Source organism: Falco biarmicus, chromosome Z, assembly GCF_023638135.1.
Source record: "Falco biarmicus isolate bFalBia1 chromosome Z, bFalBia1.pri, whole genome shotgun sequence".
Taxonomy (NCBI): Eukaryota; Metazoa; Chordata; class Aves; order Falconiformes; family Falconidae; genus Falco; species Falco biarmicus.
Genome location: NC_079311.1, coordinates 17,829,045 through 17,848,773, shown reverse-complemented (window position 1 = coordinate 17,848,773; position 19,729 = coordinate 17,829,045). Strand labels below are relative to the sequence as shown.

General features: G+C 45.0%; 2 protein-coding genes across 2 annotated transcripts in view; both read left to right on the top strand.

Annotated features, from left to right (window-relative positions):
• Positions 1 to 7,103, top strand: part of MCCC2 (methylcrotonyl-CoA carboxylase subunit 2) — a 37,241-nt gene extending 30,138 nt beyond the window's left edge. Inside the window, exons 16-17 of the mRNA XM_056324857.1 lie at positions 729 to 814; positions 6,877 to 7,103. Of these exons, the coding sequence (XP_056180832.1) occupies positions 729 to 814; positions 6,877 to 6,994 (204 nt within the window). The 3' untranslated portion in view covers positions 6,995 to 7,103. The remainder of the gene's footprint in view (positions 1 to 728; positions 815 to 6,876) is intronic.
• A 7,084-nt stretch (positions 7,104 to 14,187) lies between these two features.
• CARTPT (CART prepropeptide) lies at positions 14,188 to 15,652 on the top strand. Its single transcript, XM_056325286.1, has 3 exons — positions 14,188 to 14,365; positions 14,460 to 14,543; positions 14,659 to 15,652. Exons 1-3 carry the CDS (start codon positions 14,222 to 14,224, stop codon positions 14,764 to 14,766), a joined length of 336 nt encoding a protein of 111 aa, XP_056181261.1. The 5' UTR covers positions 14,188 to 14,221; the 3' UTR covers positions 14,767 to 15,652.
• Positions 15,653 to 19,729: the final 4,077 nt, after the last annotated feature.

The window sequence follows — 19,729 nt, the reverse complement described above, 5'->3', positions numbered from 1 at the left end:
TTCTGATGTGTTTTTTAAATTACACGGTTTATGTTTATACTGGTGCCTTGATCCCATAAGAAGTGATTTTATTGTGATGTCTGAAAATGTCTGGTATTTATCATTAGTAGCTATTCAGAATAATGAAGCGGTATGTATGTGTTATCTCAATGTGGGTTTTTTTTTCAATACTTTACTTGGGCTTTCTACTGATAGAATATATGCACCCTGATCTCTCTCTTAATTTCCTAAATCCCTAAGACAGACAGGATGACACCTAGAAAGAAGTTTGAGAAAAATAATTGTAGTTAATGTCATTAGAATGTGTTAGAAACTTGAAAACTTTTGGACCAGTCTGGATCATAGACCAGTCTGGATCATAGAGAAACCCAGTGTTAGAATAGCACACTTGTTTTATTAAAAAAATCTTGCTAAAGGCAACTCAGAATGGGGTTTATTCAGTACAGTAGTTTCAGTAATTTTTCAGATGCTAATCCCCAGTAATTCTGATACTCAGTTAAATATATATTTTACTCTTCCACCCACCCATTTTGAAAAGAGTTATTTTAATTTCCTTGTCAAATATGCTAAATAGGCAATTCTGTGTAAAAATGGGGGGATCTTTGAGGAGATCATCATTTAGGCAGTTTCTTTGGGTTTGATGCTGCATACAAACCTCTGCTGTCATTGTGGAAGAAAATATTAAAGAATATCTTATCTGTATTTGTTTATTTGCCTGGGTTTTTTAGTTATCTGAGGCAGATGAAGCAGCTTTGAAGGAGCCAATCATTAGGAGATTCGAGGAGGAAGGAAACCCTTATTATTCCAGTGCAAGGTAACGTATAAATGATCTTCCCAAAACTTATTTGTAATCACAGGACGTAACAGTAACACCTAAATCCTGGTACTGAAGAACAGCAGAACAGAGCAATGTGAAACAAAGTGTGTTTGATGTGCAGGCATACAACACAACAGGCTTCAAATAAATGTTTTGTCTGTCTTGTCTCTGTAGTATGTACTGTTTCAGGAGAAGGCATGCACTCATAGGAATTATTTTGCTGGTTCTGTAAGTAATTATATGATAACATGGAGTTTATATTCTCTGTATTTTATTCTGGGTAAGTTTCATATCATTCTCCCCAGTGTAGTATCTTGTAACCTTTCTTAAGACTATTGAGTAGTGTAATGAGTGGCTGCATGTGAAGAATTCATTTTAGTGGGGTTATGAAAGTAGAAGAGGCCAGTGTCAAAGAAGTTTCAACAAGACCTGAAGTCATTTGCAAGTTTCAGGTCATGATCATGGTAGGTGACTATACTGGATGATAGCAATTTGGATAGGGCATTAGCTGATGAGTGCAGCATGTTTATGTTTGTTGAGAAGTTCTTTGCAGCATTTTATGCTCAGGTTAATAGAACATTAGTAAATGCCTAGGAAGCAAGGTCACATCATGGAGTGTTACCTCTGGCAACTAGCTTGGAAGTCTTCTCGATCTCTGATTGTGACTTTACATTAGTTCCATCCTGTCTGTACTAGTTTTCCTGGACATTTTTCTGCTTACAGTATCCAAAAGCTAATTCTCCACAGGCTCTCAGCTGCTAATGATGGTAGAGGGCAGCATATAGTAATGGGACTTCAGTGTGCCTCTACGGCTTCTCATTTTGCAGAAAGAGTATTAGTCTTATACAACTGTGGAGTCTTCTGTATGTATGTTTTTGTTTAGCTGAATTAGGATTACTGATGGTTTTCTTACCTGCAAGCTGGGAAGTTTAGAAACAAGCTGAGTACCAAGTGTTTGAGATACAATAAATTTTGATGGGGGCATCATAGGCAGAAATCAGTGTGAACAGGGGGGTGCAAGATACTCTTGCCAATGTCATAGGGATGCCAGTAAGAGAGGGAGTTTGGGAGCCTTTTTGTCTAACTTGATACCTGCTTAATCTCACATCTGACAATTCTGATGCAGTGGTAACAGCATCAGCATAGCATCAGCAAGCTCCTTTATGCATAGTTTATCACAGTCTGAAGGAACATACAAAATTAATGGTAGCTTTTTACTCTGTTTTCTGTTGAGATGGTGGAATGAACTTAGCTGAAAGAAATCGTAACTGAGGGATTCATATTCATTTTAGTGTTTAATCAAATGAGTGTCTTCATTAAATGGAACCTCTTGCCATTTACCCTGGCTGGTGCTGTAATGGGATAAGTATTCTCAGTAGAATACGTAGCACAGGGTTTGTGGTGTCATCTAGGCAGATTTCAGTGGTGCAGTTTTATAGCATGTGGGTCATGGATTTAGGGAGGGTTTTAGTGTCATCACTGTTTGGTCTCTGCTTGTGGCAGAGGCCTATGTGGTAACGTTGCAGAGTTTCATATGTATTCTCAGCTTCTGGAGGTTTTATGCATGTGTACAACCCTCATTGCTACTAAGTTACAGTTTATGGGGGTGTTTATGTATAATCAATGAGGATACTTTTGTGAAATCCTGAATTGTTATTGATAGGGGCTTTCTGATGGCACACTGGTTTTGATATTTGTTTTTAATAGCTCCAGTCTGTTTAAATTTCATAGTGTTTTCCCCAGACTGAAAGAAGCTGTCAGCTGTTAAAAACTTCTGGCTATCTCTTCTAGTACCCATCAATAATCAAGCCTAGTACTTGTGTCACAAAACTTTGTGCCCTGAGGCAGGAAAGAAAAATGTAAACACATATTGTCATCTTTTATAACTGGATTTTAAGAAGAATTTTTCACTGATACAATAACATGTAAAAAAACGAGTCAAAACTATCTGTATCTAAACTTAATCCCTACCATGGAGGAAGAGATGAATGGTTGTGGGTTTTTTTAATTTGCTTTTTTTATGTGTTCACTGGTAACACAGTCATAGTCTCTTTGTACTCAAGATTGAAAATAATTGCATTTAACATTCAATATATTCAGTATATTAGCGATACGAAAACTTGTCCTCTTCCAGAAACCAATGGACCATTGTCAGTATTTACAACAGTAAGTTACTAATCTGCAAGAAAGTAGTTTTACATGTAAGATTAAGGTTAGAATCAAAACAGATTCTAAATTTATAATAATGTCCAGTGATTTTGAGACTTGAAGGTTGAGTAACACCAGCTTTGTGGTCTCTACTGAGCAACTTTTATCTTTCTATGCTTCCAGAATATATGGCCATTTTGTGAAGTTAGGCTGCAAATCCAGAAAGCACCTCAATAAACAGTTTAAGTTTGCCTAGCCTAGGAAGTGCTCTTAATGCTGGTGTCCTGTCCTTCATTTAAAAAAGTAGGGCAGTTACGTACTTCTTATTGTGCCTGTAGCTTGGAAGGGAAACTTAATATGCACAGATGTGAGCTGGCTGAGAAGCTAATAAGCCCAGCTGAGACAGGGAGTCAAATGTCAGAGCTGGAATCCCTCAGAGGTTCATCTGACTAAAAGCAATGAAAGTAAAACGCCCCTTTTCACTGAGGAGCGCTTGCGAGAACAGTGTGTGACTGGCTCAAGTCAAGACAGTCCAGGCTGTTTTCTCTCTCTGTTTGATCCGTGTAGGTACAGTCTGCATTGTCTAGGAGCATTCAATTGCTCTCTGCTGTCTTGTAGAGATAACTGGGTGTAGTGGTAGATGCTTTTGCGTTTTTCTGCCCTGATTGTGTGCCTTCCTGCCACTATTATCGTGTGTGCCTTGTTCCTTCGTTTATTGCTAGTTCCTAAGCAAGATGTCAGACCAATAGCCCAAAAGTTTTCATTACTGGGGAGTAGGCTGCCCAAGCAGAAACAATGAGATGAAGTAGGATTACAGTCTTCGCAGCAAGTAATGTACTTGAGGGAGGAGGGATTTAGCCACTGTCCACCTTGGAACCAACCCATTTGTCAGCCAACATCAGCAGCTGCTTATTGGCAAGTGTTCACTTTAGGTCAGGAAAAAGTAGTAACCTGTTCCCTGTGCTCTAAGGGATGCTTCCTGTCTGGTCCCAAGCACGGTAGAAAAGCCAGCTGACCATCAACCAAAGGTCAGGGTGCTGAAACTGAATCTGGACAGCCTTCGTTGTGTCAGATGCTAACTAGATTCCTCCGCCAAGGAGACCAACAAGAAAAGTCCAACAAACAGCTTTGCGTTACTGACAGGAAAGAATGATAGATGGGCAGGAAGACTGCTGTCCATGTGGCTGCTTGGATGCAGCCAGTTTGGAGGCTCCCTCACGCTGTCCTCTTGCTAAGGACCGGTCTGCCTCGCTCCTAACGTCCCTTGAGATTGCTGTGACTCTTCCAGTTGGCTTCATTAGGCTTTGAATCAAACTTTTAGCGGTAATAATGAGAGGGAAGGAAAATGTCCTAATGATCTTAAAATACAAGCAAATTTCCCTATTTACTCCGCTTATATAATTTTTCTTATAAAATATAACTTTCATGTACAGGATGTCAATACTGTTCCCTGCAGTTGTATTTTCTAATCAAAGTTTAATCAGCTATTTGATTAGAACCTTTCACAGAGAGCCATCTTAATTAACATGAGTCATTAGGCAGCACCCTCTTTAATGAGTTATATTAATCTGCTTCCAGGTTTCTAAAAGGATTTTAGCAGTTTGCATCTTTACAAATTACATGAGCATTTTATTTTTCGGAACTTTATTTCTTTTACTCACAAGATCTCAGTTACAAATATTTTATGAGTGTGGTTGTGACTCATGTTCTAGCAATGGTGTTTTAATAGATAATTTAATTATTAATGTTACATCCCAGTAGAGAATGTAGTTTTCTTTAAACAAAGAGAAGCAGAAGCCAGGGGTGACTGTATGAAAGCAGCTTGACTTGCACAAACATAAAATCTTTGTGATTGTCAATATAGGCTAATTGAGCATTTACAAAAAAAACCAATCTGCCAATAAAATGTACTTCATGCTTGGAAGTTTTTGTTACAGTTGTAGTCACTAGAAAGTTGCAGCTTGGAAGGTACCCCATTAAACTGGTAATTCTTTTGGATTCAGTTCATCCCTGCCCTCCCCAGGTCCTTAGCAAATTTATTAAATGCTTTTAAGAAATATGAATTCTTTCATTCAGTTTCGATGTGTTTCATAATTAAAGAAGTTAATGGCAAGTGTTTATTAAAAAAAGTCGATATGCAGAGCCAGGTCAGTGAGTGCCACAGCTACCACGGTGTCAAAATTTCTTCAGTCAAACTTCTATATTCAGTCCCAAAAAAGAAACAGCATAATTTTGCCCAATTAACAATGAATTCTTCCCTCCTCCAAACCCCTTTCTCCTTTTGCATTTCAGTGTTGCTCTTGTGCCCTGTTTAGGGTAACAGTCTCCTTTACTTGGGGAGCTGTACTATGATAAGGTGTATTTATAGTAGAATATTCTTTCTGAGTTGGGTATCTTTTTTCTCTCTGCTAGTTGGAGAGCAGGCTCTTAAGGTGAGTCTGATCTTTTGTGCCTCATCGTGTTAAGGTGTCCCTTATTGTGGTTCCACTTTGTGCATCCTAGGATAGATATGTGTACTTGTTGGAAAATAAAAAGCACACAATGTCAATCCCTTCATATTTTTATTATTTTATGTGTTATTTATATCTGTGACTTTCATAGCAAATGGTGAAATACAGGAAAGATTGAAAACACTTAAAAGTGTCTGCTACTGCCTTGAGTTTATCAGCATGTATTTATGTACAGTTTGCAGTCCTTTTTTCCTTTTGGGGGTGAGGTTGGCACATTTAGTGTTGAAAGAAGAGTGCAAAATATATCATCTCCTGTCTAACAGATTGTTTTCAATTAATCCTCAAACAATAGGAAATTGGCAGCTAGAAACTTCAAATAGAAAGGAATGGCTGTGCTATCTCTTGGTAGAGTCAGTCTTAGCTGCATATTCATGACCCTTTCTTGCATTTTTAAATACTTTTTCTGTGGAAAATTTAACCTTAGCCAACACTGAAGTTCAAAAAATAATGCAAAATAAGTATCTCTGGGAAAAGATGGGATGGAAGAGGAGCATCACTGTCTTAACCAGAGACACTGTGCATAATTTGTCCAGACCCTGATTAAAATGCATGCTTATTTAAGTGAGACTGGGTTGTGAATGAGCAATGTGGTATCTTGTTTATCTTGCTGGGGAGGTAGTAGTTATACAGTATTTTCAGTTTTGTGGCTTACTGGGGGTTTTGACATAGATTTTGTTTTGGGTAGGATGGAGCTGTCATTGAGAACTGAAGCCACAAATACTTTAATTTTTTTATAATATCAAAGAGACTCTTTACAAGTGTTTGTGATTTTGGGGACTTGGGAATTTGGTAATTGCGCATTCATAATTTAATTGCCTTTAGGGCTGGGTTAAGGAGGGTATTTTCTTACAGTTGTTTAGAAATGGACTTCAGAAAAAAGTAAACACAACCAACACTGGAAATACTTGAAATTTACTCTGGGTCTTTAAATGATGAAAGAATAAGCACTTGTATCATCCTCATCTGGCAGCTGAACTAACCTGAATAATGTAAATAATGATGTGACATAATCCTTAAAATACTAGCATTCTTGATAGAAGAATATAGGTCATGGACAAAAGGTCATTTGCCATGTGAATATTAAAAAAAGAAAGAGGGTCTCTTCTGTCTAAGGCAATGATTTCACACTGAAAGTATGAAGAATCTCATCTAAAATATGTAGACATGACATTCTTAATTTATCCAAAATTTATACTTTGTTCCAGAAGACAAATTCCACAGAGTAATACAATTGCATTGATGGTTAAGGTGAATTAACTCCATGGCTTCAAGTATAATTTAGCTCTGTAGTCCACTCTCTCTAGTACCACTATTTCCAGTTTCATGTGCTTTAAAATCTACCCTTTGTATATGTTAATTTCCTTATTACTACTGATTGGGTTTGTTGTTTCTTTTTCCTAGACTATGGGATGACGGAATTATTGATCCAGCTGACACAAGACTAGTTTTGGGCCTCAGTCTCAGTGCAGCATTAAATGCACCTACGAAGAAGACAGAATTTGGAGTTTTCAGGATGTAAACTTAAATGCACATTTATCAGAATTACCTCTGTATATTTTAATTGGGGCTGGAGAACAAACTAACTACAATGCTGAGGTGGTTAAAAAATAAAGATTTGTACAATGCTATTTTTAATGGAAAAGTGGTAATTATTTGTTTTCAGTGCTTCAACGGTTGTTAGTGATTTGAGATCAGTCACTTAAAGTACTTGTATAACTCTGCATTGCATGAATAAGCTGCAACTTCTAGCATTATATTTAATGTTTGACAAGAAACCACTGATACTATTTCTTATATAAAAGAATCTTCAAAATAAGCTACGTATTTTTGCTTATCAGCTCCTTTATTTCTTTTAATTCTTCTATGTCTCCTATAAATGCAAAACATTTTTGCAATCCAAGAAAGAAAAAAAATCCACATTTGCTAGTAAATAATTTTTGCAGAAGTTAAGTGCTGTAAGGGCAGCCAGGGAGTTCAAGACAGCATGAAATTACAGATTTCATGCCATTGGGGGCATTTTGGCCTTTCTCTAGCTTTCATCCAAAAAAACATTGCTCTTCTGTGTGGTTCCCTGAAGTCAAAACAACAAGAGAATCTGATGGATGCATAGTGTTTTCTGGAAGAGCTGGGGAACATATGCTGATATCTGTGGGAGCTGGAGGTTGCGGAGAGCGCTTCTGAGGACGGGGCTTGGATACAAAGGTGTTTCAACATCATGCTGTGTGATCCCTGTGGCAATTACAGTTTCAGAAAGACACAGCATTCTTCCCACATGGATCAATGCTTCACCTGGAGCACATGCCTGAACCTCACTCACTTTAGGGCTATTGAGATACTGAAGTGCTTTTGTTAATCTTACTTATTTATCATAGTTTTTTGCAGTGTAATATTTGTCAAGAATTCAGTGTCTGCCATTTCATTTGTTCTCTTTAGAAACATGGCACTGTATAGAAACTAAATGCTTGGCATGTAGTGTGCCTAGAATAAGGAGGCAAATACTGTCCTAGCTGGGACTAGGAAGTGATTTTATCTAGTTTTGCCCTAAAGATGCCCAGATAACCATTGGTAGAAATATTCTTCACTGAGAATCACATCCAAGAAGAGTTAATATACATGGATGGAGGTCCTATCCTGTGCTGGTCTGTGGGGAGAGGAAAGATTGCTAGTATGAGTAGTTATCCTGGAAGATATGCTAGCTGTAGTCTTCCTAGACTTGTGGGGCAAAGGAGTTACCCTCGGACTCGGCAGGTGGAAGGAAGGTCTGCTAGCTACTAGCCCTCTCACTTGTGTCACAGGCAGATGTAAAAGTGAAAATGAAGTAAATCTTTGGAATGTGGATTTGCAATGCAGAATACAGACAGCCCAGCATATGTTAAGCTGTGGGGTCTCTGGTACACCTCTACATTGCACCTAAAAGACCAGTTTTCTCTCTCACTTTATTGAGAAGAAACCTATCCAAAATCTGGTGTGCTTTGCACCACTAGAAACGTTATTTCTGTAGGTCTGCACACATGTATTCTCACTGTCATACTCACATGCATGTTCTTGGTACATTAAATATATATTTAGCAGAGAGCAGTAGTTTAAAATACCACAGTAAATGGCAACTAGGGACAGAGCTGTGTTTTTGTGCCACTGATTCTTGTTCTTGTCTCACTACATGAATTTGTAAACACGTTGGGCATGGCCCTGGGATTTCTTTATCCCAAAAGAACAGCAACATTATTTATGGTTGCTGGACTTCTGAAATGCCTTTAAAAATACCCTACTTTTGAATAGGTATGTATAAAATATACCCAGGGAGAAAAAAGGTTTCAGACCCTGAAATGATTGCTATGGTTTCCAGTAAAAAGAAACAGTCAGTATTGAGTTGATCAGTTCAGGCACCTGCTGTCCTTCTGCTCTAAATTATGTGGGGTGATTTTCCCCATTCTGTTACTCCCAAAGCTGTAAGGACTACTGCCTTTTTCTGCTAAGAAAACTGATCAAAATAATATTTACTTGGAATATACTCTTTCAGTGAGACTGGCAATGAAATCATTCTGAGTTGAAGACTGTAACAGATAATCTTGGGCTACAGATAATGGAAGTAGGTTTGGGAAGGTTCATGCTTCCGAGAATGGTAGCTCCCTATTGCTTGTTGTGTCTGAAAGGACAGTTATTTGCGGTTGTCAAAATTTCTTCCACTAAGTATGTGTGTAAGCCAAGTCAAGATGCATCTCTGAATAAGTAAGAACATTCTGCCTTAATAGTATTTACCTTTTCTAAACTTCTTAAAAGAAATTAATCAGCACAGGATTGGCATCCTGTCGACACACTCTGCTTAGAGGAGGTTACAGCGTGGGACCTTGACTGCAGAGGAACAATTCAAGGAACCACTAGTGATTTATTCCCCCACTGCATAGCAGACCGACTATTTTGGAAAAGCTTTTGCAGGTTAACGTGCTGTGCCTCATATGTAGGCACTGACTGTGCAATGCCTGTTGTGCGTGATGTCACTCTGATGGCAGAGATGGCCTCTTGCCACCAAGAAGTTTACTTGAAACGCCTCGTTCTCTGCAGACCCACCAGGAGTGAGGAGTTGAACCCTGTGCTCATACCATTTGGTGATGTTGGTAGATAACATTTATACTGTCCTGAAACAGTCACCCCACAGCTCAGGTTGCCTCTGCTGTCAGGATTCTTACGCCCTTGCAGTGGCAGCTACACTGCTACACTTTCATTTGGGTTTATATAGCATGGACTGCATTGCATATTCTTTCTCACTTCCCATTGCCATTTCTCTACCAGCAGGATGTCTTTTGGATGTTTGATGAAAAGAAATCTTACATAAATGTAAATAAAAGGTAGCTGCCACTGCAAAGGCCGAAGATTCCTGATGGGAGAAGCAATGTAAGAGCTGTGGGTGTCTTACTTTGAGATTTGTCCTACCTGTCTCCATTACATGTTGCCTATTCACTGTAGTATTGGAGCAGTTCACAACCATTAACCTCTTTACCTAGCAGAAAGGATGATACTTGGGGTGACACTGACTTTTCATGCAGAAGTTGAGGAACAAGGAAAAAGGTTTTGCCATATTGAGTGTACAAGCTGTGGTGGACCAGCTCTTTGAACTTGGTGCTCTAGGCTGCCAGGGGTCCTTTCTTCTCCCATCTGCTCTCACCTCAGCGATTGCTCTTTCAGCTGTATGCCTCCCTCCTGCCTCAGAGCCGTGGCAAGGCTAAGAGGTTACCTAGTTCCAGCTCTTTTTGGTAGCTCGACATGGCCTATTTAAAAGAGATCAACATTTTAGTACAAGGAGTTAAAAAAGGATGATACTGTGACCTTGAGGGTGTTTTCCAAGGCTTTGATAGAGGAAGTGGAAAGCTGTGAATGAGGTAGGCTAAGCTGCTCATCCTGTTGCTAGGACCTGCTGCAGCAGGACCAAGGGTGCTTCCCAAATTACCTGGGCTGAGATGGTGAATTCAGAATGGATCATGAAAACCTACCTATTGCCCTTTTTGTGTTTATTCTCATGGCACTAGAAAGGTGCTGGGAACCACTGAGAGCCACAATCCAGCCACCAACCAAAACTGGTGGCAGTTTGTGTAACAAACATCAAGGGCAGAGCCTCTGGTACACGATCATTGTGACGCTTGCATGCCTGCTTCCAAGGCTGAAATGTGGCTATGAACAGCCTCTGGCAATAGCCTGCCGGGCTGCAGAAATGGTGAGCCTATAAAGGTAATTTCGGAGAAGCCACTGGGCGCCTGCTCCCACTCTTCTTCCACCCATTCTGGGGTTAGTTTAATGGGGATTTGTAGCCTCAGTGTTTGTGTTGACATCTGTGTATGTGCTGTTCTTGTAAGAACCCATCTTTTATTTAGATGGCATTTTTCCAACCTGTTACTCATCAGGATGATTTGGTATCTCCTGCTGAAACAGATGATACCTTTCAAGTATGCCTCTGGACTCTATTATTGCTTCAAATGTGGCAGAACCCTGATTTATCTCAGATTTTCTTCACTGTTCTAAATTTCAGCCAAAGAAATGTCTTGATTCGGAAAACTAATGATGGTATACTATATTAACTTTTTTTTTCTAAACTGAGGTTTATAAATTAAGGCAATTCAACAAAGCACTTATAAAAGCCTGCTGCTTTTCAGCAAAGCCTTAAAGTATCCACTTAAAGCTGGATGTCCACTTTCATGTCTCTGATTCAGTAGAGCACTTGAACAAATGTTTCACACTAATCTCTGTGGTCTAGTAGTCATAAAATCCTGCCGACCCTATGTCTACATCAAGCCAAAACTAGAACACATAAATGCATCAAAACTGCTCAATGGATACTCCATTATTTTGATATCAGCACCAACAGAAACCCCCATTATTTTCCTGCTTTTAGAAGTACATTCAATTAATTGATTGTGGTGGAAGAGCGGGGTGTGATTACGAGACGTATATACCATGTACACATTCAAAAATTACCCATTTGATGTACAGATGTTAATGCACATTGGCTGTGTCTTGTTCATACCTCATCTGCACTAACATTTTTATGGAAAAAGTTAGTTAACTTTGACAAGCTTGAATTAATGCATAGCTACAACAGACTGTCTGAGGTCTGACGGCATTTTGTGTAGATTTATCTGGACATGAGCTCTGTACTGGCACAGACCCCTAATTTCATAGCCAGATGCCTTGTGACTGGCTACTGATGCTGTCAAAAAGCACCTGCCTTTCTGTAGTGATAAACAGTGATTTTGCATTTTTATACCTTGACCCTGTTCTGCTCCTTGACATGGTAGCTTCTGACACTTTTATTTAGTATTCAGCTATCCTGCATCCTATGACTTTTTTTACCCTCTAGTGCTGGAGACAAAGAACAGCTGAATACGCAGCAGGGGACAGTGATATTTGTGGAGACAGTGTGACACAGGCAGTAAAAGCCACAGAAACACATGGTTCTCAGAGTGTCTGTAGCCAAGTACAATGACTTTTGGAAACAGAAATGTGTGATTGCCTCCACATTCAACAATAATTTTACTGGGAAAGTGACAAATTCAGCTTTCTAGTAGAAGTGCAAATTGGAAAGAAAACAGTGATGTTTTCTGAGCATCTCTGTGGTGTTTTCAACACTGCATGAGTAATCCTTGTACTATAAAATACAGCTTGAATTTTTGGTCAGGCTTCACAGATGCTGCTATATATCTGCCTCTCCGTATGAAGTGTTGTGCTTTTCTTAGCCCACGTTATTTCTCTGCTCTAAGAAACTTCACTCCGGCAAGCCCATCCTTTCCAGTACTTCACATAGCTGCATTTTTTGCTCCAGCCTGGGATGTGGGATTCACTATGAGTGGTTTGCCACCAGCTTGGTGTCTGACATGTTAGTCTTCCCTGTGGCAAAATGAGGCTGGAGGATTCGTACAAACACACAGAGGATCTCTACTCTGAGTGGCAATTACAAATGAGACCTTTGCTGGATGTGATGATCATTAGGCATGTGTGGGAGACATAAGAGCAAGAAGTGAACGTGTAGCTCTGGAGGCAAGCAACATGATCATTGAAGACACTGGAGTCTTTTTCTTGCCTCAAACAAAATGGTGCCATTGAAAATTACTTGTTAAGCCACAGTCCTCTCGGTCCCTTTAAACACTGCCTACCTGTTTGGAACAGTACGTCCCTGAGACTTTTGAATTTTCTTTAAACAGTTCTTTTTCTTTTTTGCTCACATTGATTTGCCTTTTCAGGCTGCTTCTAGCTCCCTTACAAACAACCTGCTAGAAAGGTTTTGTTAACAAGGTTTTCCAAATTACTCTTTCTCCAAACGATCCAGCCTTCACCTAGGGAGACACAGCCCAGCTCCTGGTGCCATTGGCTGGAGGTCAGGAACATCCCTGTGCCACTGCAGAGCTGAGAGCTGAGCCTCCTTACAGGGACCCTGCTCACTGCCTCCTTGTCCCCACAATTGTCATGTCAGGGAACCAAAGGTCTCGTGCCAGCGAAGTGGCTGCTCAGCTCCCCCTGTTTCACCCCATCCTTGGCCCAGAGGCAGGAGCCTGGAGAGGGCTGAGCGCTGCCCCTCATCCATGCTCTCCTTGGCATGCTGTTGCTTTTCTTAGTAGGGGAAGATGCTCCTGTCTTCCTCCTGTCCCCACCATAACCATGAGCCTTGGACAGGTTTGTGCCTGCCAGGGAGCTTTTCATCCACGGTGCTGATAAACATGAGGCCACCAAGCTTGCAGACCCAAGCATCAGTAGGAAAGGCTGAATGGAGATGAGTGCACTGATGCTAGGTCTCCTTTTGGCAACTGTGCTTTTTCTCTCCCCAAAAGGAGGTGGCCTCATTTCACAAGCAGGCTAGATGATGCTCACTGAACACCTCCTCAGTAATACGGTATTTGGCCTCAAGCACTATTTCACAGTTCTTCTCCAAGTACCAGCAATTACTTTCATCCTGGCCCTTTACCAAACTTCTCACCCTGCTCTGGGTGGCCCTGAGCCTTCCTGCACTGTTGGCCATCCCACCTGTCCTCATTCAAGCATTTCACCCTCATCAGATGGTTGCTCACCATCTGTATCTCTCCCTGTCCCTGAATCCTTCAGGTTAATCCTCCCATCCTGGCTCTTCCTCCCATCACACTGTGCTATCCCTCAGCCCACAGGCTACGAACTCTCCCTCCTCTCAGATCCCTGCGTTGATTTCCAAGCCTGGTCTCCATGTCCCAACCTCCGCTTGCTTCTCGGGTGCCAACTGGCCCCCCTCTCCCTCCTCCTTCCCGACCCCCACGGGCGAGGGAAGACCCTCCCACCCCCCTCCCACGACAGGAGGGCGGCCAGGGCCTTCGCCATGGTGGGGGACATAGCGCGGGCGGGTGGGCGGCTTTCGGGGACGGCTCCTCCGTTTGTGCAGGACAGAGGGACGCCGCGCCGGGCTAGAATGGCACTGGGGCACTCACTTCGGCGGGCAGCAGCGGGGGCGCTGCGCGGTGCCAGGCCGGAGCCGTGAGGAATATTGCCGAGCCCAGGCCGCCGAGCCGGGCCCAGCCGAGCCCAGCCGAGCCGGGCCGAGCCCAGCCACGCGGAGCCGGGCCCAGCCGAGCCGAGCCGGGCCGGGCCGGGCCGGGCCGGGCCGGGCCGGGCCGAGCCCAGCCACGCGGAGCCGAGGCGCAGCGCGGCGGCGGGGGGCACTGACGCACGGCGGGGCGGGCGCGGCGCTATAAAGGCGGCGGCGGCGGCGGGGCGGAGGCGGCGGGGCGGCAGCACCATGGAGAGCTGCCGGGCGCTGGCGCTCTGCGCCGTGGCGGCCGCGCTGCTGCTGGGCGCCCGCGGGCAGGGGCCGACCCCGCCGCGCCGCGCCCGCGACCTGGGGCCCCCCGGCGGCGGCGGCGCCTCCCGAGAGAAGGAGCTGGTGTGGCGGGGGGCCGGGGCCGGGGCCGGGGCAGGGGGGGCGCCGGCCGGCCGGCCGGGCGCGGCCTGACGGGGGCTGTGGGGTGTCTCGGCAGATTGAGGCGCTGCAGGAGGTGCTGGAGAAGCTGAAGAGCAAGCGGGTCCCGCACTACGAGAAGAAGTTCGGGCAGGTGCCCATGGTGAGTGCCCCGGCGGGACGTCGCGGCCGGCGGCGGCGGGACGGGACGGGACGGGACCGGGCGGGACGGGGCGGCCGGCGGCGACTGGCCTCTCACCGCCTGCCGCCGCCCGCAGTGCGACGCCGGGGAGCAATGCGCCGTGAGGAAGGGGGCCCGCATCGGGAAGCTCTGCGACTGCCCCCGGGGGACTTCGTGCAATTCCTTCCTCCTCAAGTGCCTGTAGGCGGGGCCGCCCCGGGACAGGCCGCCGGGAGCGCAGGCACTGGCGTCTCCCCGCCTCGACGTGCCGGCCCGGGGCGGTGGCGGAGAGTTCCCGTGGCTCGTCCGCCCGAGAAACGCAGCGAGGAGCCCCCGCGTCGCCCGTGTAACGCCGTCCGTGACATCCAACATCCGTGGAGCTGTTTTCTTTCTCTCTTCCCCACACCCCTTCCCCTCCCTCCCCTCCTTCCCAATCTGATTTTGTCCATGCAGGGAAAGCCCAGACCGTGCCTTCCCCAGTAGAGGTGCCGGCACCGGGAGCTGCAGTGCCATACCGGCGCAGAGTCGGGTCGTGCCGAGCCGTGCTCGGGAGCGGGGCTAGCCCCGCCGGGATGCCCGACTCCTTCCTGTGGCGGGGAGCAACGTCCCACTGCCGGCCGGCGGGGCTGGCCCGGGGGGATCCCCTGGGTGGTTGCAGGGGTGGGCTGTATGTGTTCAAAGCACCCTGACCCCCTCTTTCTTGCCCCGCAGCTGAGAGGGCTCAACTCGGCTCACCCCGGAGGGAGCAGTACCCAGCCACCAGCAGTATCCACCCGCACCGCCGGTTTCCAGCCGCGCTCACCCTGCGCTGGAGAAAGCCCCGCAGGGGATACGGGTGGCGTTCAGGGGTCCGGCACTAGCCTGGCTGGGGTGGGGCTGGCGGGGGAAATCGGTTGCTTCACTGGAGCCACCACGGAGAGGAAGCTGTCTGGATCCGTTGCAAACTACCAGGGGATATCCTAGTCATGTAGACCAAATTGCTCATGTTTCTACAATGAACTGATGTATATAAATGTCTGTCCCCCACAGGTACACTGTGTGTTTCCTCAAACTCATAACATGTTTTAATCCTTTGTTTGTCTCCGTTAATAAAGTCACTGTTCTGATGACAGTGTTTTGGAAGAAGTTTTAATTTCACACACTGGAATCTCTAGCACTCGGAGGGACAGGCTGAGGGTTACTCCAAAATAACTGCAACCACCTGCATTACTGTGTACTTTAGTCAAGCTGTCAGCCAGGTCAGGACAGGGCTGGAAACTGAAGTTCGTGTCTTCTGGCGCTGGCTCTGCCGCTGGCTGCTCCCTGCCCCATGAGCATCCAGAGGGACCATGACAAGCCCAGATGCTTCAGCAGACCTCAGGTTTTCCCTTGGGAGAGGGCAGGGTCCATCCCAGGTGCAGGGACCAGGCTGGGGAGGCAATGCAGGGGAGGGCAACCACTGTGGGCTGGATCATTTTTGCTGCTCTGTGTTTTGTTCCCATAAAAGAGGGACCACTGAAGGAACTTCTTGCTTCTCCCTGCGTGTCTGTGCCAGAATCGGCTTTTATTTTTACCAGCAGGGAGATGATGGGCTGCATGGGTTAAGGCAGACATGGGGGAAAAGCACTCCTTCAAACAGATTTCTATTTGGTGCTGAAGAGAGCACAAATTTAGATGAGAAACCCAGAGACTTGTGAGGAAAAAGAGATTTCTATAAGGCACTTACTTTACTCCTGAAGAGTAAGAGCACATGAGCAGACCTAGCTGAAACAGGTACAGAAAAACTGACTGTAAAAGGAGACATGCCACTGTTTATTATGATTATTACTATTATTGTCATTACTATTATTGCTGTTGTTGTGGTGTTGTTGTTGTTATTATTTTTGTTTTCCAGGACACGGATGAGCTTTTCTTAGCCCAGAGAAAGAGAAAATAAACAGCAGCTGGCAACATCCAGAGAGAGTGTGAAGGCTGGTGGATCGGATGAGGCCACAGGGCTGGGGGATACCCTGCACAGGGAAGGTAGTACTGATTTGGGGGCTGTGCATGTTGGGGACAGGGGCAGGAGGGGAATGTTACAGTAGGGCAGGAGCCATGGTGCAAATGGTGGGAACACTGTCGAGGGAGGACTTTACAAAGAGAAAAGGGTATGAAGTGAGCAGGGATGGAGCAGTGGGATTTTCCAGGCAGAGGTGGCGACCAGCTGTGACTGCAATTTTTGTGCCTGTGGGTGGGTGCTGGCCTGCGGGGGAGAGGTGTGATCGTGCATTCGCAGGGCTGGAGGTGTGCTAGGTCTTGCAGATTGGTAACTGTGCTTGTGGATGTCTTTCTAGTATTTCCCAGAGATACTGCAGAGGCAGTTACTCTAGATTTCTTGTGGAATAATGAGATAATTTTTGTAACATCTAGGTTTGGTGTGTATCCCCACTACATACATGCAATAGAAAGGACTTCCATTTAGGTGCTGGATGCTTTCAGACATGGAGCATGTAGGCTGGTTGCCCAGTGGTCCCCTCAGCGCTCAGTCCAGCCCCAGATACTGTGGCCATCTTAATAAACTGAGTTATGTGTAGATTGTCTCAACACGTAACATTTTTACTGAAGGTTTATTTACACAAAATAGGAGTGAAACATTAAATACTAAAATGTATCAAGAATGATTCAGCTTGCGTGTTAATTTATAGTTCTTGTCTTGCCTGATGACAGTGCTCAAAATTACAAATGTGCTTTAAATAAAGATCAAAATTCTAAATATAAAACCTAACTTAAAGAAACTGGGATTTATGGTTCACTTGCGTGATGCTGTCATTATGAGAATACTCTGTAATATTGTGTGCACCAGCCTGAAGGCTGTTATCATGTTGATTATGCTCATGATCACTTATATTACAGTCCAGTTATTTCTGTTGTACAGATGGAAAGAAGCAGGTGAGGAGGGTAACCTGTGCTGTAACAGTCAGGATAGAGTTTGCATTTGATTATTTTTCACTCCTAAAATCAATGATGTGAGATTACATGATTTTTCAGTTAAAAACCCATTTGATTTCACCTTCCCTTTTGAAGGGTTTGGGCACACTGACATGGTGTTTTAGAAGCAGGGGAGTGCCTATACCTCTGTGAGTCACCAGTATCCTTTGAACAAGAGGTTGTAATGTCCCCAAGGGCAACAACGGGCCTCATGGGCCATTCCTGCCCACACACACCCCCCCGCCCCCTGCCTTAAGTCTTCTTCTCCCCTTGCCCATCACCCAGGACCCCATTTCAGTCCTGGATGGGGCCCTCAGCTCATGTTCCACTGGTCCTACAGGGTGCTGGTCTCCAACTCCCCACAGCACTGTCCTGCTCAGCTGTGGGCCCTGTGGGCTGATGTGCCAGCTTGGTCCTGGCCCTGGCCCATCCCCATCCCCATCCCTGGGGAGGTGCCTGATGCCCCCTGGTGTGCCCGGCTCCCTCTGTGAGGGGTGGGATGGGTCTGGCTGTCAGGCTTTGGCCCTGCCACCCCGGAGGGCAGCCCATAATGGTGCCAACCCACCGCAGTCCCTGCAGGATGTACCCCAGTGCCTGCCAGGATGCACCCACTAGAGCTGTGGGAGGTGGACAGCTGGAGGCCAGTTGTCAGTGGTGTACCTTAGGGGCAACACTGGTGTCAATACCATTTAACATCCTCATTAATAACTTGGACAATGGCCAAAGTGAAAAATCCAATTCGACACAGGGCAATGCCTCAGGGGAGGAGTACCCACACACACCAGGACAGGTTCTGTTGGCCCACATGGAAGGGTTGGGTCCTATCACACAGCTGAGGACCACGCCACTCAAGAGGAACTTAACATGGCCTTGTATTAGCCTCAGCTTCACATCTTTGCAAAGAGTCTGGGTTCTGCAGATGTCCTTTTTTACCCACCAAAAGGAGAGAAGGGGCAGAGCAGCTCCTGCCCAGTTCTCTGTGTGCATTGATCCAGAGTGTGAGGTTAGTGATGAGATCAACATCAAGGACACATTCCTCAACAGACTGCTGGATGAAACAGAAGTACAGTCTTGCAGATGGCAGGAAGGGGGACAGCCTTCCAGAGCAGCCTGTGGAGAGACCAAATGCTTACTTAGCATGGTTCTGGTCTGTCATGGAAAGACTATTCAGGAATAACTCTTCTTGTACTATCCTGTGCCTCTGCTGACTCTAGAGACTGCAGAAAAGCTAATAGAGACCTGTGGCTGGATTGGGGCACCTATGAGAACAGAAAGCAAGGCTGTCTTAGTCAACATCAGTGAAAGGGCCAGGGAACACACCAACAGGCCCTACACACAGCTTAGCTGAGCACCCAAAACAAGCACTGCAGCTTTCGAGAGTTTGCCTTGGGCTTAGATAGCAAGAGGGTTGAGAAACAGTTTGACAGTCCTATGGTTCAGAAATAGTGTGTTTATTCAGCATGAAGTAAAAAGCCCAGCTGCCTCAAGTGTCAGCCCATTAGGACTCAACCATGGTGAATCTGACTGCCTGCTGGCAACTCCATTTCAAGATCATAACTTTCTTTTTGATTGGATCTTCCACCTGGAAAGATATGTGAAGAGAAAACTATTCCTGAAAAACTGGCTGGAAGGTCCTTTCTCTCTGTGCAGTGGGCTGACCAGCAGCTTCTGCTGGCCCTGCTGCCCAGGGGGTCACTGCTGTGGGCCTGGGCTCCTCACCAGCTTCTGGGGCTTCTGGCAGCTATCAAGCATCTGGGTCTGGCTAAATACATTACACCCCTTTTCAACTACTGTACACACCAAGACTGAAACACAAAGGGGCATAATGAGAAGGGCATAGAAAAAAGTGTTAAATCAAGATGGTGTTATGATCCACCTGAAAGAAAAAAAAATGAAATATAGTGCTAGAACTCAAGGAACCCATGCACAAAACCCATCTCTGTCACTAGTCTAACTGCAACCGAATGAACTAGTGGCATGGCAAGCAGCCGGACAAAAGGGGTATAGCTGGATTTTGCTGTTTGTCTCTTCTCCTTGCTTTCTGTGGGATTTCCCTGTGTTGTATCTGTTGTATCTCCTAGCACAGAGTTTGATCCACCATCTTCTGGATCACCTTCTTCTAGGGCATGCTGAACCTCTTCCTAGAAACCACCTAGTCAGAAACTCAGACAAAGATGATCAACTTCACTGCTTATCTGCAGTCAAGTCTTCTCTGGGATGTT